Source organism: Magnolia sinica, chromosome 3 (genome assembly GCF_029962835.1).
Source record: "Magnolia sinica isolate HGM2019 chromosome 3, MsV1, whole genome shotgun sequence".
Taxonomy (NCBI): domain Eukaryota; kingdom Viridiplantae; phylum Streptophyta; class Magnoliopsida; order Magnoliales; family Magnoliaceae; genus Magnolia; species Magnolia sinica.
The window spans coordinates 110,060,759-110,075,395 of NC_080575.1; the positions used below are offsets into that span (position 1 = coordinate 110,060,759).

Here is a 14,637-nt window from a genome sequence, read left to right on the forward strand (position 1 = left end):
TGACAACAGGAACCTCATGTGGCGGGGGACACTGGCAATCCGCGTCCGTACGGGAGATCCCAGTCGCCTGACTCGGTGTGCTCCATTTGGTGTGGCTAGGCTGATCTGTTCATCAGGTGGGCCTCACGTTTAGTTTAAATCTAGACCGTTGGTGGATTTTACCGCCTTCCCATTTTTAATGAACGACTGGATCTCACTCACGTGTCCCACCGGCATGTCTGAGCACGGTCCCGCATCTTTCCATGACATTTCTCAAGAACTGCCGCCATCTTATTCTGGAATTTGTGAAGCTTGCCATACGAGTTACAGGATCCACCGTACATGTCTGGCCCATCTGATGAAGATACCGACATATTTTTTGAGGCAGCACAATATGAGCTGGAAGGTCCACCAGATGAACGACCAGGATCTCGCACGCTTCTGCGAGTAGCGATCTTCGCTATCTTCTAGTTGCCAAATTTACTACTTTACCCCTGCGATTTGCTATTTTATGTTCAACAAACATTCGACTGGTCACTATGTATCCGTATGCGTAGAGGGAGAGCTTGTTTTGCTTCTGTCGCGAAGGATTGCGTCCTATGCCCGCCCGTCTCTAGCCCCGAATGGGCAGTTCTGTGGGAGGGCCCACCGTGATTTATCCGTTTATCCAAGCCGTTCATCACTTTTCTCAAATCATTTTAATATATCACCATAAAAATGAGGCATATCCAACACTCAAATTAACCACACAACAGATGACTATCGCATTTAATGCAACCAAGCTTATTATCTAGTGTGGTCTACTTGAGCGTTGGATCTGCGTCATTTTTATGTTATTTCCTTAAAATAATCTTAGAAAATCTATGGACGGATTGGATAAACAGATACATCACGGTGGCCCACCCACAGAACTGCCCGTTCGGGGCTAGTGTCGGGCGGGGGTAGGACGCAATCCGCGTTCCTGTCGCGACATAGAATCCTGCGTGCGTCTCCACCCACTGGGACCTACATTCTGAGATGGTAAGATTCTTTGAACCGTCCATATTCTATTTTCTCCTACAACTAAGATATTATCCCGTGATCCAGCTTCATCGATAATTCTGACCTTTGATTTTTAGAGTTTAATTCGAACCGTTAAAAAAATTTTCTTTTCAATTTCTAAATTCATCTACAGATATTGGTCCAATCATCCTTTTAGTATAATTTTCTTAATATAGGCGGCTCCGATCATAGGATCACTTATCATGTGGGCCCTGTGGGCGGTGACAAAAGCTGGCTTGTATGGAAGTCGGATTGCCTACTAGTTACTCAATACGCTTTATAATACGCAGTAAACTCTTCTGGGCCCACCTTGAATGTATGTGGTTTATCCACGACATTCATCCATTATTTTTTCAGATCATTGTAGGGGTTTACCCAAAATTGAAGCATATCCAAATCTCAAGTGGACCACACCACAGGAAACGGTGGGAATAATGATTTCTACCGTTGAAACCTTCCTAGGGGCCAAAGTGATGTTTATTTGTCATCCAACCTGTCCATAAGATCACACACAGAAATGGATGAAGGGAAAACATAATTATAAGCTTGATACAAAACGTCTGTGGCTGGCAAGAAATTTTCAACGGTATACTTTCAATGCACACCTTTTCCTGTGGTGTGGTCCACTTGAGCTTTAAATATTTTCGATTTTTTTGGATCAAGCACTAAAATTATCTGTTAAAATGGATGGACGGAGTGGATAAAATACATAAATCGCAGTGGGCCCCACAGAGCTTACTCAGTACGCAATCCGCTTCAAAACGAACACTAGATGGTACAGAGAGAGGGGAAATGAAAAAGAGGAACTACCGAATCCATATGCATCAGAAGCCCAAGAGTTCCCTGATGCACGCGTAATTCATCAATCTAGACCGTTAATCTAGTGGGACCCACTGCAGATGGGAAACGACCAAAAACGTATCCAGATTTGAAGATTTGTCCATAGAATCTTTGGGTAGAAAGGATTTGCAGTAGCGATAGGTTACAGCAACCTTCCTTTGTTAATGCCGACTTGCAAGGGATGTCGCTCTCTCCCGCACCCCATTCTTGAAATTCCCAGGCGTAAGCAACGGATTCCTTTCTTTTCTTTCGTCCATTTCCTCTCTCTCTCTCTCTCTCAGGAAAAACCAAAATTCCATAATCTAACCTTTTGAACTCCTCCCATTCCGTCCAGAAAATACAAATCCAGCTTTTGTTTCCTCTCTTTCACTGAATCTAAAGAGACAGGTACCCTTTCCAGGTTTCTTTTTCAATCATTCCAGAATTCAATTCCTAGAATATCCATTTCGATTTTCTGGGTTTTTTTCTTCTTCTTCCTCGGTTTTGCTTTCTGGGAATTGAAAGAGGGAGTATGAGCTGGGATTCGAACCGATTCCAGCGATTGATTCTGCTATGATTTTGTGGATTGACCGTCTTCTTATATTTGATTGAATCTGTTCTGTTCGCCATTCTTGCATGGTGGAAATTCACATGGTGGGTGAATGTGGGAGATTCTGTGATGGTGTCTAGGATATGATTTCAGCCTCTCGAGAGCAATTGATGATTGTTTTCGGTATATTTCATTGATTTGATTTGGCTACGTGGTTGTGATCTTGATTTGTTGGTACCCTTTTTTCAACATCGATGATCGTGACACAGGAATTCAGAAATCTATGTCAATGATATTTATCTAGCTTCCTCACTTTTGTGAAATTTGGATCACTTGAAGATGTTAGTCCGATGGATTATGGGCTTTGAGAACTGAAAATTCATGAAATTTAGGTGGATCAGAAAGCATGTTCAGTGAGTCTGAACCAGATGTACGCACATTTGGAGAATCAAGGGATGGAGAGGAAAGGTGGGCTCAAGGACCCAAGGAATTTCTATGCACAGGTAAGCAGACAAGATTCCTTTCGAAATATAAATCGCCATGTCCCTGGCTCTTCAGGCCAGATGACCCCACAAGAGTCTGTTTTTGTTGTTCTGGGTGATGGGCCCCACATGGGGAAACGCGCGCATAACATCTCTGTGCAGACGGGTGAGGAATTTTCTGTGGAATTTCTTCAGGATCGGGCCACTTTGAGGAGAGTGCCCAGCAGACTTGATCTGGAACGTCATGGGATGAGAGGAGGGTTGAATTTCAATCAGAACGTTCATCCAGGCTATGAAGATCTCACTGGCATTCAGTACCTTCATCCAGGCTATGAAGATCTCACTGGCATTCTTGGGCATAGGAGGACAGCCTCCGATTGTAGTTCCGATGCCTCGAATGTTTCTCTTGGAAGAGGGCATGCTATGGGAGTCATGGACAAGGGTTATTCTGATCAACCGAGCAGAGTTTGCAAGGAGATTACTGGCAATGCATCCAGTAACTCGTTGGATGAAGTTAATTGTGATCCAACCATTCCTGGACAGATCGCTCAATCGGGTGGTTCTCATTACGAGTATTCTCATGGTTATGCCCTTCACAGGTCGGAAACATCGGACGGTTATCAATCCAGCAAGATGAAGTTCCTATGCAGCTTTGGTGGAAGAATCTTGCCGAGGCCAAGCGATGGAAAACTTCGATATGTGGGCGGTGAAACACGGATTATCACCATTAGGAATAGCCTTTCTTGGCAGGAATTGTTCCAAAAAACTTTAGGCATTTGCAACCAGCTGCACACAATCAAGTATCAGCTCCCAGGTGAGGATCTTGATGCCCTCGTATCGGTGTCGTCAGATGAGGATCTTCAGAATATGATGGAGGAGTACCAAGGGCTCGAATGTGTTGAAGGTTCCCAAAGGCTTCGGATATTCCTTATATCTTCAAACGAATACGATAACTGTTCTTTTGATGCAAGATCTGGGCAGAACAACTCCGAATATCATTACGTTGTTGCTATTAATGGCATACTAGATCCAAGTCCACGGAAAAGTTCGAGCGGGCACAGCTTAGCTAGCCAAATGGGGCATAACTTGGACAGATCTCCAAGTTTTCACAAAGATTCTCCCTCTTTGTTGCATCCTTTGGATATTAGAGATGGCAATAGCCCCACAAATCATGCAGGAATCTACTCGCATCCCTCTGGTCAGTTTTTTATTGCCTCACAAAATGCTACCAGGTCCCCCAATTCACCTCCTTTCTCTCCCATGCCAATTCAGCAAAAAGATTCCAGAAATGCTCAGAAGCAATCACGTGAGGGTCAGTTCTACCATGTTGGTAATGAAAGCGCACCTTTTCTCACAGCCCAACCACCTGACAACTCTTATATCCTAGATTCCAGCCATCGTCGGCATGGAGAAATGGCAAAGCATCCTCACAACAAGCATGCAGATGCTGACCAACCTGTTAAATCACGCGAGGTGCATTTTCACAAGCGTACACCTAGCACAGATTTAGCTCGTCCTCCAGCATATGGTCGCTGTGACAGCGACTTGGGTTATTCCTCCCGTGAAAAGCCCTTGCTTAAGGAAAGAACCTTCCATTCAGAAAAGTTCCCAAGGCAGCAAGAAGATTTGTTACATCAGTTGGCAGGATCAAAAGATTCGATTGGTTGTCATAATGGGATGTCTCATGCGCTTTCCGACTCACAGCTTGAGGAACATGGTGGGAGGTCTGTGTATGGTTTGCCAGAAGGACCCACGTCTGCATCGACTTCACCCATGAACCACTGTATACTACCAGAAGGTTCAGCACAATCTCTCAAGAATACAGAAGCCATTGATTCAAAACACCAAGTTCAGTCACCTAATGCAATTCCTACCTGCTTCCAGGCAAGACAAGATTCCTCAAGTTCTGTTCAGCATCCAGAACTTCCGGACAGAAGTGAATCTGTTCATCACACAGACCAGGAATTAGAAGGATCAGAGAGCATGATGTGGATTCCCACATCATCATCTGCCACTTCAGAAGCCAGTCAAAATGTTCTTAAAGAGCATTCCCGAGGCTTCCAAGTGGATGAAACTGCATCTGCCCATTCCATAACTGCCAATGGTCAGCTGTATGGTTTGGCTAAGGAGCCATTGAAATATGATCTGGGAAGTGAGGCAGGTGATGTAATGACATCTATGCCTTCTTTTACATTGTCCAAGAATTCTCCTGAAGTTGTGGGCCTAGATATAGTTCCTGGCCCTAATGCCAAACAACAATGTGATGTTTCATGTTCATCGGATGATCAACCCTGCTCATCCATTGACCAAATTGCAGATATATCACCTGGTTTACCATCTGTTGTTACACACAAAATAATGGACAGCCAAGAAGCAAGAGCAGCAAGTTCTGTACATTTGTCTCCGCTTACCACAAACAATGACGCTGGTGTAAGCTTGAACTTGCATACTAATGATCCCACTTCTTGGTCTGTATTTCGGAATCCAGTTACTGGTCCAGCTTTCAGGGGAGAAGCTTCTCTCCTTGATCAGCATCTTGTGAACTGTCCTTCTTTGTATGTTGAAGAGGTGCCTTTGAAGGGAGAAGATACTATGTTAGGCTATGACGAGTCCAAAAACAATTCCTGTGGGGAAATTCAGCTCAAATCAGTGGTCTTAGTTGAAGATGTAACTGATTGTGTTCCTTCTGGAATCCACTCATCCCCAACAGTGGTTCCTCATGTACGGCATGCGACAACTGATGATCTGCAGATTGGGGACATCTCATCCCCAAAAGTAACAGAAGCTGAAAGCATGACTCCAGAGTCTGAGTGTGAGGTAACTTCTCCTTTTGGCATTTCATCTGGGGGCATTTGGTTATATTGGCCAAGCTTTTTCTGGTCCATTTGAGTTGTTTCCGTCTGTCTTCTTTTTTCTAGGACATCAAAGTTGATGACGGAGATATGGATGAGACTATCAGTGATGCTGCAATAGCTGAAATGGAAGCTGGCATCTATGGATTGCAGGTCAGTCACTACTGTCTTATGCGATTCACACTCATTTTGAACTGCAGGTACCTTGGCTACCATGTTTGGGTGCATAACTTTCTTTCTAATCCTGCAGTCAAGAACCACCATCATATATTTAGTTTCCTGCCGGTTTAGGATTTTACTTCATGATTATCTGCCAAGAGCTAATTGAAGGGGATATCCGAAGCTGAGATGCCGTGGAATTATGGGCTGATAGAGGACCAATTTATGATGCTATATTTGATGCACTCCACTATCTTCCCTCAAAGCATGTGGAAATGTTTAAATATCCTGTTTTTTTTTTTTTTTTTTCTTTACAATCTCCAAAAAAGGAACCCCGTTGTTTTAAAACGCCTCCACACCAACTGGCAAAGGCGTTACAATTCCAATTCCAATGGTCCTGCTGGATTGAAGATTTGTTCATAAACCACTTAGGGAACTATCTGTTGGAGATTTCTGGTCCGCTTGGAATTACAATTCCAATGTTTCTGAAGGTGTACCGCATATATTACTATTATTAAAAAAAAATTGACACCATTTGTCCTCTGTTCCCCGCCCGGGTTAGCCATGGCCCTAGAATTGTGCCAATCAAAATGATCTCGGCCATCCAATTTGAGGCCTTCCATGCATTGAATAAGGATCTTAGTTTTCTTAATCATACATTTTCGCCACCTACTAGAAAGTTAGGATCACTGAATCTGTGAAATGCCTCTTGCTTATTTCTTTTTCTTAATTTCTTTCAATGGACACAAAGTCCATTTCTGGGATGAAAACATAAACCGTGGTGGTTTCTTGTTGTTCATGTATACTCTATAGAATGAGGAACGGAATAACAAACACCAAAGCTTAAGAAGACATCCACCACCTAATGTTTTATGCTGCTTCCATTCTTCCTTTGGCATATGCTTATGCTTTGCACTTTGACAGCACCAATATAAAGTGTTGTTCTTAGTATTGACTGTAGCCCATTTCTTTTTTGGATTACGAAAGAATTGTTTAAGAAAAGAAAATCCTTCAAAAAAATTTGTTTAACAAAAGAAAATGAATAACAGATCAAATGAGATTTGGGGGTCCCTTTCATGAATCCTGATCCTGCTAGATTGAAGATCTGTTCATAAACCACTTAGGGAACTATCTGTTGGAGATTTCTGGTAAGCTTGGAATTACAATTCCAATGTTTCTGAAGGTGTAGCGCTTCTACAAGGGGCTAGAATTGCACATGAATCGACCTTTTTTTGCCTCTTATGGCCATGGTATTAAAAAGAAGTTACGTTACGGCCATAAAGGTCATGGTGTAAAGGAGATGGTCACCTCCATTATTTAATAAATGGGCCATATAAGTCCCTATTATTTATTTATGTAATAAATGGACTATATCGGCCCGCATTGGCTTATATGGGCTGATACACCCTGTATCAGCATCATTACGAGGCTAATATGCTATTTCAGGCTGATACGACCATAAAGGGCCCACTTTGAAGACTTCTATTTTCAATTTATCGCTATTTTCCACTTCTTTATTCATATCAACCTCGAAGAAAGCTAAAAAACTATGTTTAATGTAGACGTAGACTACTTTGAGGATCAAAACACAAAATTTGTGTGAAATTCGATGAATTGAAGCTGAGCGGACTATTTTGGAAATATTGGAATGGGTAAACTACCACTTTTCCTTTCCTTATTCATAATGGGCCCTAATCCACCAAATCGTGCTTGACTTCTATTCGATTAGGGCATATTTGGTTGACTTTTGGTAGGTCAAGTTGACATTGATGATTGAACGCACAACACTCTTTCCAAAGAATGGCCCGTTCACCATCAAGTACATGTCCAAAACCAAACAATAATACATATTTGGGATGCCCGCATTTTCTAGAGTTTTACCAATATGTTTTTGAGATTCTTTTACCAAAGAGAAATTTTTCGGTCGTTATAGGGCCATATTGGCCGATACAGCCCATGTACGTATCAACCAGCTATTACCATTACATAATACCTTCTTCTTCTTCTTCTTTTTTCAAAAAATTATATATTTGATTATCTCAAAAACCTTTACAAGTGGGCAACTTCTTTACATAAAACAGAAGACCAACCTTGAAAACCGAAGAAATAATTACAAAAAACACCCAATAGGGATCAGACCATTTTGATCGCACCCAAACCCACTTTGTCTGGAAAAATGTTACCTCGAACCTAACGGGGAAGATCTGAAAGATTCTCAAAAGAAACATGAGACTAAGAAGCACTACCAAAATGGGCCAAGAAATCTGCCGGCAAGCCTGGCTGCGCTAGCCCATTAATCAGGTCAACTACGAGCCTTGAATCTGACTCAATAATAATATGATCGAATCCCCTAAGAAGGCCATCATGCACCGCTCGCAGCTCGGCAACTGTGTTGGTCCCAAAACCATAACCGTGTGAAAAGGCAAAAATGAAATCACCCCTCTCCCCTCTACAAAGTCCACCTCCACCAGAACTCCCGGGATTCCCCCTGGCAGAACCATCCACGTTGATTTTGATCCAACCAGGCTTTGGCCTTATCCACCTTACCACCTCTATTTTGCCGCCAGGATTGACAATTGACGGGGAGAAATTATGAGGCGCCCGCAGCCCTGTTGCACCTCCACCGTTATGAGTAGTGTTTAGTAAGGAATCCCACCATCTGATTTTAGCAACGACTCTATCAAGGGACACCAATCGACCCTCAAAAATTGCTGCATTGCGAGCTTTCCACAATTCCTAGATAATTAAGCAAGGAAGCAACATGAAGTTTACCGATCGTTGATGCAAGGCGTTAACAGCTGCCCACCATTGACCAAACCTCGCTTCAATCGATATTATTGTCATGACGTTTATGCCGATCTGATTGCCAATGGCCAGCCAAATAGTCTGCGCCAACCTACTGTTCACGAAGAGGTGAAGTGGAGATTCGGTGTCAAAGGAAAGGCTGTTGCAGCAAACACACTTTGACACAAGCTGAACTCCCCGGGATTACACTGCACTATCCACCGGCATTGCATTTTGAAACACCTTCTAGACTAGGAGAGAAATTTTTGGGGGAAGTTTCGTATGCCATACCCATCAAGACCAACTTCGAGTCGGATATGACACCACAGACAACGACCAGGCAGATTTAATAGAAAAAGCCCCTAATGGCGTTAATGGCTAAAATGGCATATCAACGTCATCTGTTATACAAAAGCCTGCCTGAAACACGTGATCAATGATGATTTGAGGAAGAAGAAGAAAAGCTGCAGAGGGAGGGAGAGGACCCATCGGTTCGATCACCTGACAAACTTGGATATCCTGCAAGCCAATAGGCATGTCTGCTTCAGCTAGCAGGTGGAGAGGGCCCAGGCCCGTCCAATTCACCATCCAGAAATTGCAATGTCCTGCACCAATTTGCCATTGGATGTGAGCATCAATAGAAGGAATCAGGTCCCGTATATGTTTCCACAGGGGTTAAGATTGCCTGCTAGCCGAATTGAATCCGCTTGCAGACAAATCTCTATGATACTTTGCCGTCATGAACACCTTCCAGACATTCTCCTCTTTCCCAAACTTAATAGTCCAAGCCATTTTAAAATGGAACGCCCTCATAATGTTAGCAAGTTTCCTGAATCCAATGTCCCCCTCATCCTTTGGCGTGGACAGCAACTTCCATGACTTCCAGTGGCACTTTGTATTCCCCTCGGACCAGCCCCAAAAGAAATTGGCCATATGTTTTTCAATTGATTTAAGCACTTGAGCATGAATATGGACCGCCGCCATAGAATGGACCGGAATACTAGAAAGAACATTCTTAATGAGTACCACTCGCCCTGCTTGGGATAAGATACGACCCTTCCACCCATTAATACGCCCCACTACTTTATCCACTAAAGGCTTAAACTCACTTGCTTTTAGCCTCCCTTCTCTTATAGGAACACTCAGATACTTTAAAGCGGAGGGTGATTTCCTAAAACCAAGGATTCCTTAAATTACTCTGAGCCGAGACCTCGACAACTTTTTGGAACAATGAAATGAACATTTTTGCTGGTTAATTCTTTGGCCCGAGGAGGCTTGGTAGGAATCCAGAAATATCTTGTGATTGAAGGTGATTCAGCCAATGTGATTAAGTGGACCAAGTCAGCTTATTAATTATTATGCCTGCAAGGTTTTCAACTTCATGGATGAATTCCATGACATATGTACCAATTATGTTGTTGAATTCTCTCATGTGCATGGAGAGGCGAATGCTGAGGTGGATAGCTTGGCAAAAGAGGGGGTCTGTAGATCTAGCAAGATGATTTCTATTTTGGGTATTCTGAATTTATCATAGTTTATTAGGCATTGGTTTTAATTCAGTTTTTTAAGTGGTGTTGTTTTTTGCTTGGCAACCGCAATAACCGTTGCATTTCTTTCTTAGTAAAATTTTGATGCTATACATGAAAAAAGAAATAATAATAATAATAACATCAATTAGTGGAAATCATTCCCCATACAATTTTGATTTTGTGGCACCTTTAGCTAAGTTATTGACCATTTCATTAGCCTATCTACCAATAAAAGCCAATGGAATGTTTAACCTATCAAGTAATTCATATATTTCTCCAAACTTATAGTGAATAAACACCCATATATTATCTGCAAACTTGTTTCCATATTCTTTTATCCTTTCTACATCTAGGAACATAGGGTTCACTTAGCATCATTATAGATTTGTAAATTCACCACAGGACTAAATTTCATCCTCTCTCAAATTCCTAAAGTTGATGTTCGTTACCAATCTCCCCCTAGAAATTCATGGCACTCCTTGACAATACTGTTGATCGAAAAATAACAATGGAGGAAACCGAATCAAATAAAATATAAGATCAAACTAGGAACAGGCTTGAAGCACATATCAAATACACTTTCCTTAAAGCGCTATTCGCCCCCTCATTGGTATGAGATCGTTGTCAGGTTTATAGCAAACCACTTCCAGGGTACAATAAGCCTCGGTGGATCGGCATGTAGCAATCACGAAGATTCCACAGCAGGAACTCGGTACGCAGTTTTCTATTTTGGCACTCTCTGTATTGTGAAAAACAGAGAACCCACATCGGTTGCTTACAGAGAGAGAAAGAAGATAATAGTTGTAATTATATTTAATCCTTGATTTACACGGGGTTATATAGAGAATGAATGGGCGTGTGTTTTCACAAAGAAGTGTTTCTTAAAGACACATCTAAAACTGTTCACAACGGTCAAGTCTTTTAAGAAGAGATGATTTAACTCAAAAGGTGGAAGTAACTATTTTCTTATAACGGTTGGATTTTGATGACCAAACCATCACAACGTTTAAAATCCATCGACCAACCGGCGGACGGTCAAAATATTTCAAAGAATTTTCACGTTTCAAATAAGTTTTTGGAGGGAAAATGAAATCCAAATCTCTTTCTATTTAACCAACCCAATTGAGATAAAATCTCAATAAATACTACCTTTTGCAATTACTCTTCATAAAGCCTACGGACTTTAACTGCCAGATTCTCCTCCTCACCCATCCATATATGCTCCCAAAGTCTCATTTTATCCTCTAGTTTTAGGCTCGCAATTTGTACTTGCACTTTGGATTCCCCACCCACTTCCTTGGCTTCTCTACTTGCTAACATTATGAAATAGATGTTTTTGTACTCCAAGTCCAACACTTGAATCTCTTCCTGCTTCTCCCTGTGCTTTGTGCAATAAGCCACTTCAAATCTTTACTTTCAAATAAAAAATAAAAAAATTGTCCTCTTTTGGGGGTCTCTGGTTTGCAAATATTTTAAATTCTCATCCTGCCACCCCTACCGACAACTCTTTGATCCCAGCCTCTATGTTTAAACCTGAATTTATTATCAAGATAAAATGATGAAGAGCATATTGAGATGGTCCAGTCATGTGAAATGAAGACTGGAGAGAGCTTCTGTGAGGATGGGAACTTTCACTGGGGTTGAAGGGCCTGAAAAGGGGATGGAAAGACCTAAAAGGACTTGGATTGAGGTCTTGAGAAGAGATATGAAGGGCTCGTTCACATACAGAGGATAGGGCCTTAGAAATGATTGGTGAAACAGGAAGGCAAAGCCAACCCCAAAATAGTTTAGACAAGACTCAGATGATGATGATGAATATGTCAAATTGTAACATAATTAGAAAAAATGTCATATTGTAATATGCACATCCAAATAACATTAGTAAAGAAACAGATCATGTGCCATATAATACAACCGTTTACCAAATGGTATATTTTCCAACATATTGTGTAATGCATATTGCATTCTTATTACTTTCACCCAGTATCTCAGCCAAATGATGCATCAAACTTGAAAAGGCTGCAAGTCCCTTATTAGGTCTGTAAGTTACAGATGGTTGAAATCACTACATTATGGCAGCCTGGAAATCAAGGTATCATTTACGCCCTGCAATGAGCCGGGCTTCTATCATTATTTTAGGCCTGGCCTGTTCATGAACAGGGCCTGAAATCAGGCCTGGGTCCAATCAATAATGGTCATAAATGGGCCTGGACATGGCTCTGGCCAGGCCTCAATAGAAGTTGTCATCAAAAAAGAAAGAAAGAAAGAAAGAAAGAAAAAATGTTTCTGATTGGCCTGGGCTGGTCCTTTGATTAATAACGCTTGAAATTCACATCCTGTCCAGCATGCTGCATTGCTGACTAAAAAGGCTCAAGCGAGGCAGCTTGCTGAAAGAATGATTGGCCCAGATCTCGGGACAGCTTGTTGAAATATAGCTTCCACGGCCTTTTTCGTCTATCCATGGACAATGGATGCTCAATATCTTGGTTCATACCTTGGGAAGAAGGGGTACTGTGGTTCCTTGTTTCTGAAGAAATCTGCCTGAGGCAGAGATTGAATTCTCTAGGCTCGTCTTTGCTGCATCAATTAGAGGTGGAAGGATCGTCTGGGACAGATGGGTTTGGAATCATGACAGTACAGGCTGTTTCTCAGTTCCTCTCTCTCTCTCTCTCTCTCTCTCTCTCTCTCTCTCTCTCTCTCTCTCTCTCTCTCTCTCTCTCTCTCTCTCTCTCTCTCTCTCTCTCTCTCTCTCTCTCTCTCTCTCTCTCTCTCTCTCTCTCTCTCTCTCTCTCTCTCTCTCTCTCTCTCTCTCTCTCTCTCTCTCTCTCTCTCTCTCTCTCTCTCTCTCTCTCTCTCTCTCTCTCTCTTTTCTTTTTTTTTTTTTTTTGAAAAGTAATGAAATTTTATTAAAAGAACCTACCAAAACGAAAGATAGGTGCGGAAAGAAAACAGCCCCAAATTACAATCAAATGAAAGACAAAAGACTAGAAACATCTACGGCCTTCAAGATGGATGCCCATCCCACCACTTCCACCTTAACCTTCCTCACCACCTCTTCCACATATCCACTCCTATTCTGAAAGCAACACCTATTCTGTTCCACCCAAATCACCCATAGCACTACCAAACGAGCCGTTACATCACCTTTCCTTCCTTTCCTATTCCTCCGCCATGCCAAGCCCATGGGAGGTCTTCAACAGACTTCACATCACCTACGATATTTTGGAAAAATCAAGGAAGCACCCCCACACCTTCAGAGCAAAAAGGCAATTGATGAAAAGGTGATCGATCCGCTCAGCATCGTCCATGCACATAATGCAAATGTTGGGAAGGATCATGGATCTCTTTTAGAGGTTATCTATGGTCAACAGGAGTGAAAAAGGGTGACCAGATTTCCCTTCCAAGGGCGAGTTCCAAATCAAGCTATAGAAAGAACGAACAGTGAAGTGACCCGAACTATGCACATGCCACATCATTGAGTCCTTTTCACCCACGGAGAGGCAACAACCCTACAACTGGTCCAGAAGTATAACAAAATCACCCACTTCCTGATCTGACAAATCCCTATAGAAAGGGAAAACCTCCGCAGATGCAAAAATAGTGAGCTACTGTAAAGGATCCTTTGTGTCACATCTGGAAGTATAAACAGTCCCCTCATATCCTTGATTTTGTGTGGTTGGTTCAGAAAAACAAGATTCTCAGGGTCGACAATTTGCAGAAGAGGAACATGATCATTCCGAATGGATGCTCTATGTGCCTAAAGAACGCGGAAACAGTTGACCACCTATTTCTTTAGTGTTCCTTCACCCAAGAACTCTGGTGCAAACTTTTCCACCTTTTCAGGGAGACTTGGGTTGCCACAATCCATGGTCGAGTTCCTTTTGGCTTGGCATGGAGGGGGGAGAGGGAGCAATTTGAGATCTTTGTGGAGACCATCGGTGATAGCTGTTTCGTGGGCAGTTTGGCTAGAATGTAACACCTGGATCTTTAGTCGAATCTTCCGGGCGCTGTTTTTCTGTTTTTCTCAAAGCCAAAAGAAATGTGATGGAATGCGACCGTGTGGCAAAAATTGTGGGGGATATGCAAGGGACCTTTTTTTGGGTCTTCCTGTTTTGTTTTCCAGTTTTTGCAATGGCAGCATGTCATCTTTTGTAAGCTTTTGCCTCTTAAATAAAGTTTTTGGAATTAAAAACAAAACAAAAAGACAATAGGCCGAAGCCAGTTTGTGGTAGGTCACTCCTTTAACTTAGACGAACCAGCCCAGCCCATTTCCAGTCCTGCCATCCTTTTTTTCCGGAGAGGTACGTCACTGCGTGCATCAGGCAAACCAAGCTATGCTCCTAAAAATCGACATGCCTGTAGTTTTCCAGGTTTCTTAACATTGTTCAACACATGGGAAGTCTAATAATTGTAAATATGTAAACTAGTTTTGATATGCAGGC

At 42.2% G+C, this 14,637-nt stretch overlaps 1 protein-coding gene across 4 annotated transcripts in view; it reads left to right on the plus strand.

Moving 5' to 3' along the window:
* Window positions 1-2,044: 2,044 nt before the first annotated feature.
* LOC131240683 (uncharacterized) overlaps window positions 2,045-14,637 on the plus strand; it is a 31,944-nt gene continuing 19,351 nt past the window's right edge. For 2 of the 4 annotated variants that reach the window (XM_058239080.1, XM_058239078.1), the window contains exons 1-2: window positions 2,046-5,688; window positions 5,790-5,876. In XM_058239080.1, the coding sequence (XP_058095063.1) occupies window positions 2,818-5,688; window positions 5,790-5,876 (2,958 nt within the window). In that variant the 5' untranslated portion in view covers window positions 2,046-2,817. Of the gene's footprint in view, window positions 5,689-5,789; window positions 5,877-14,637 lie in introns of all 4 variants that reach the window. The other 2 variants (XR_009168838.1, XM_058239077.1) reach the window with 2 other exon arrangements.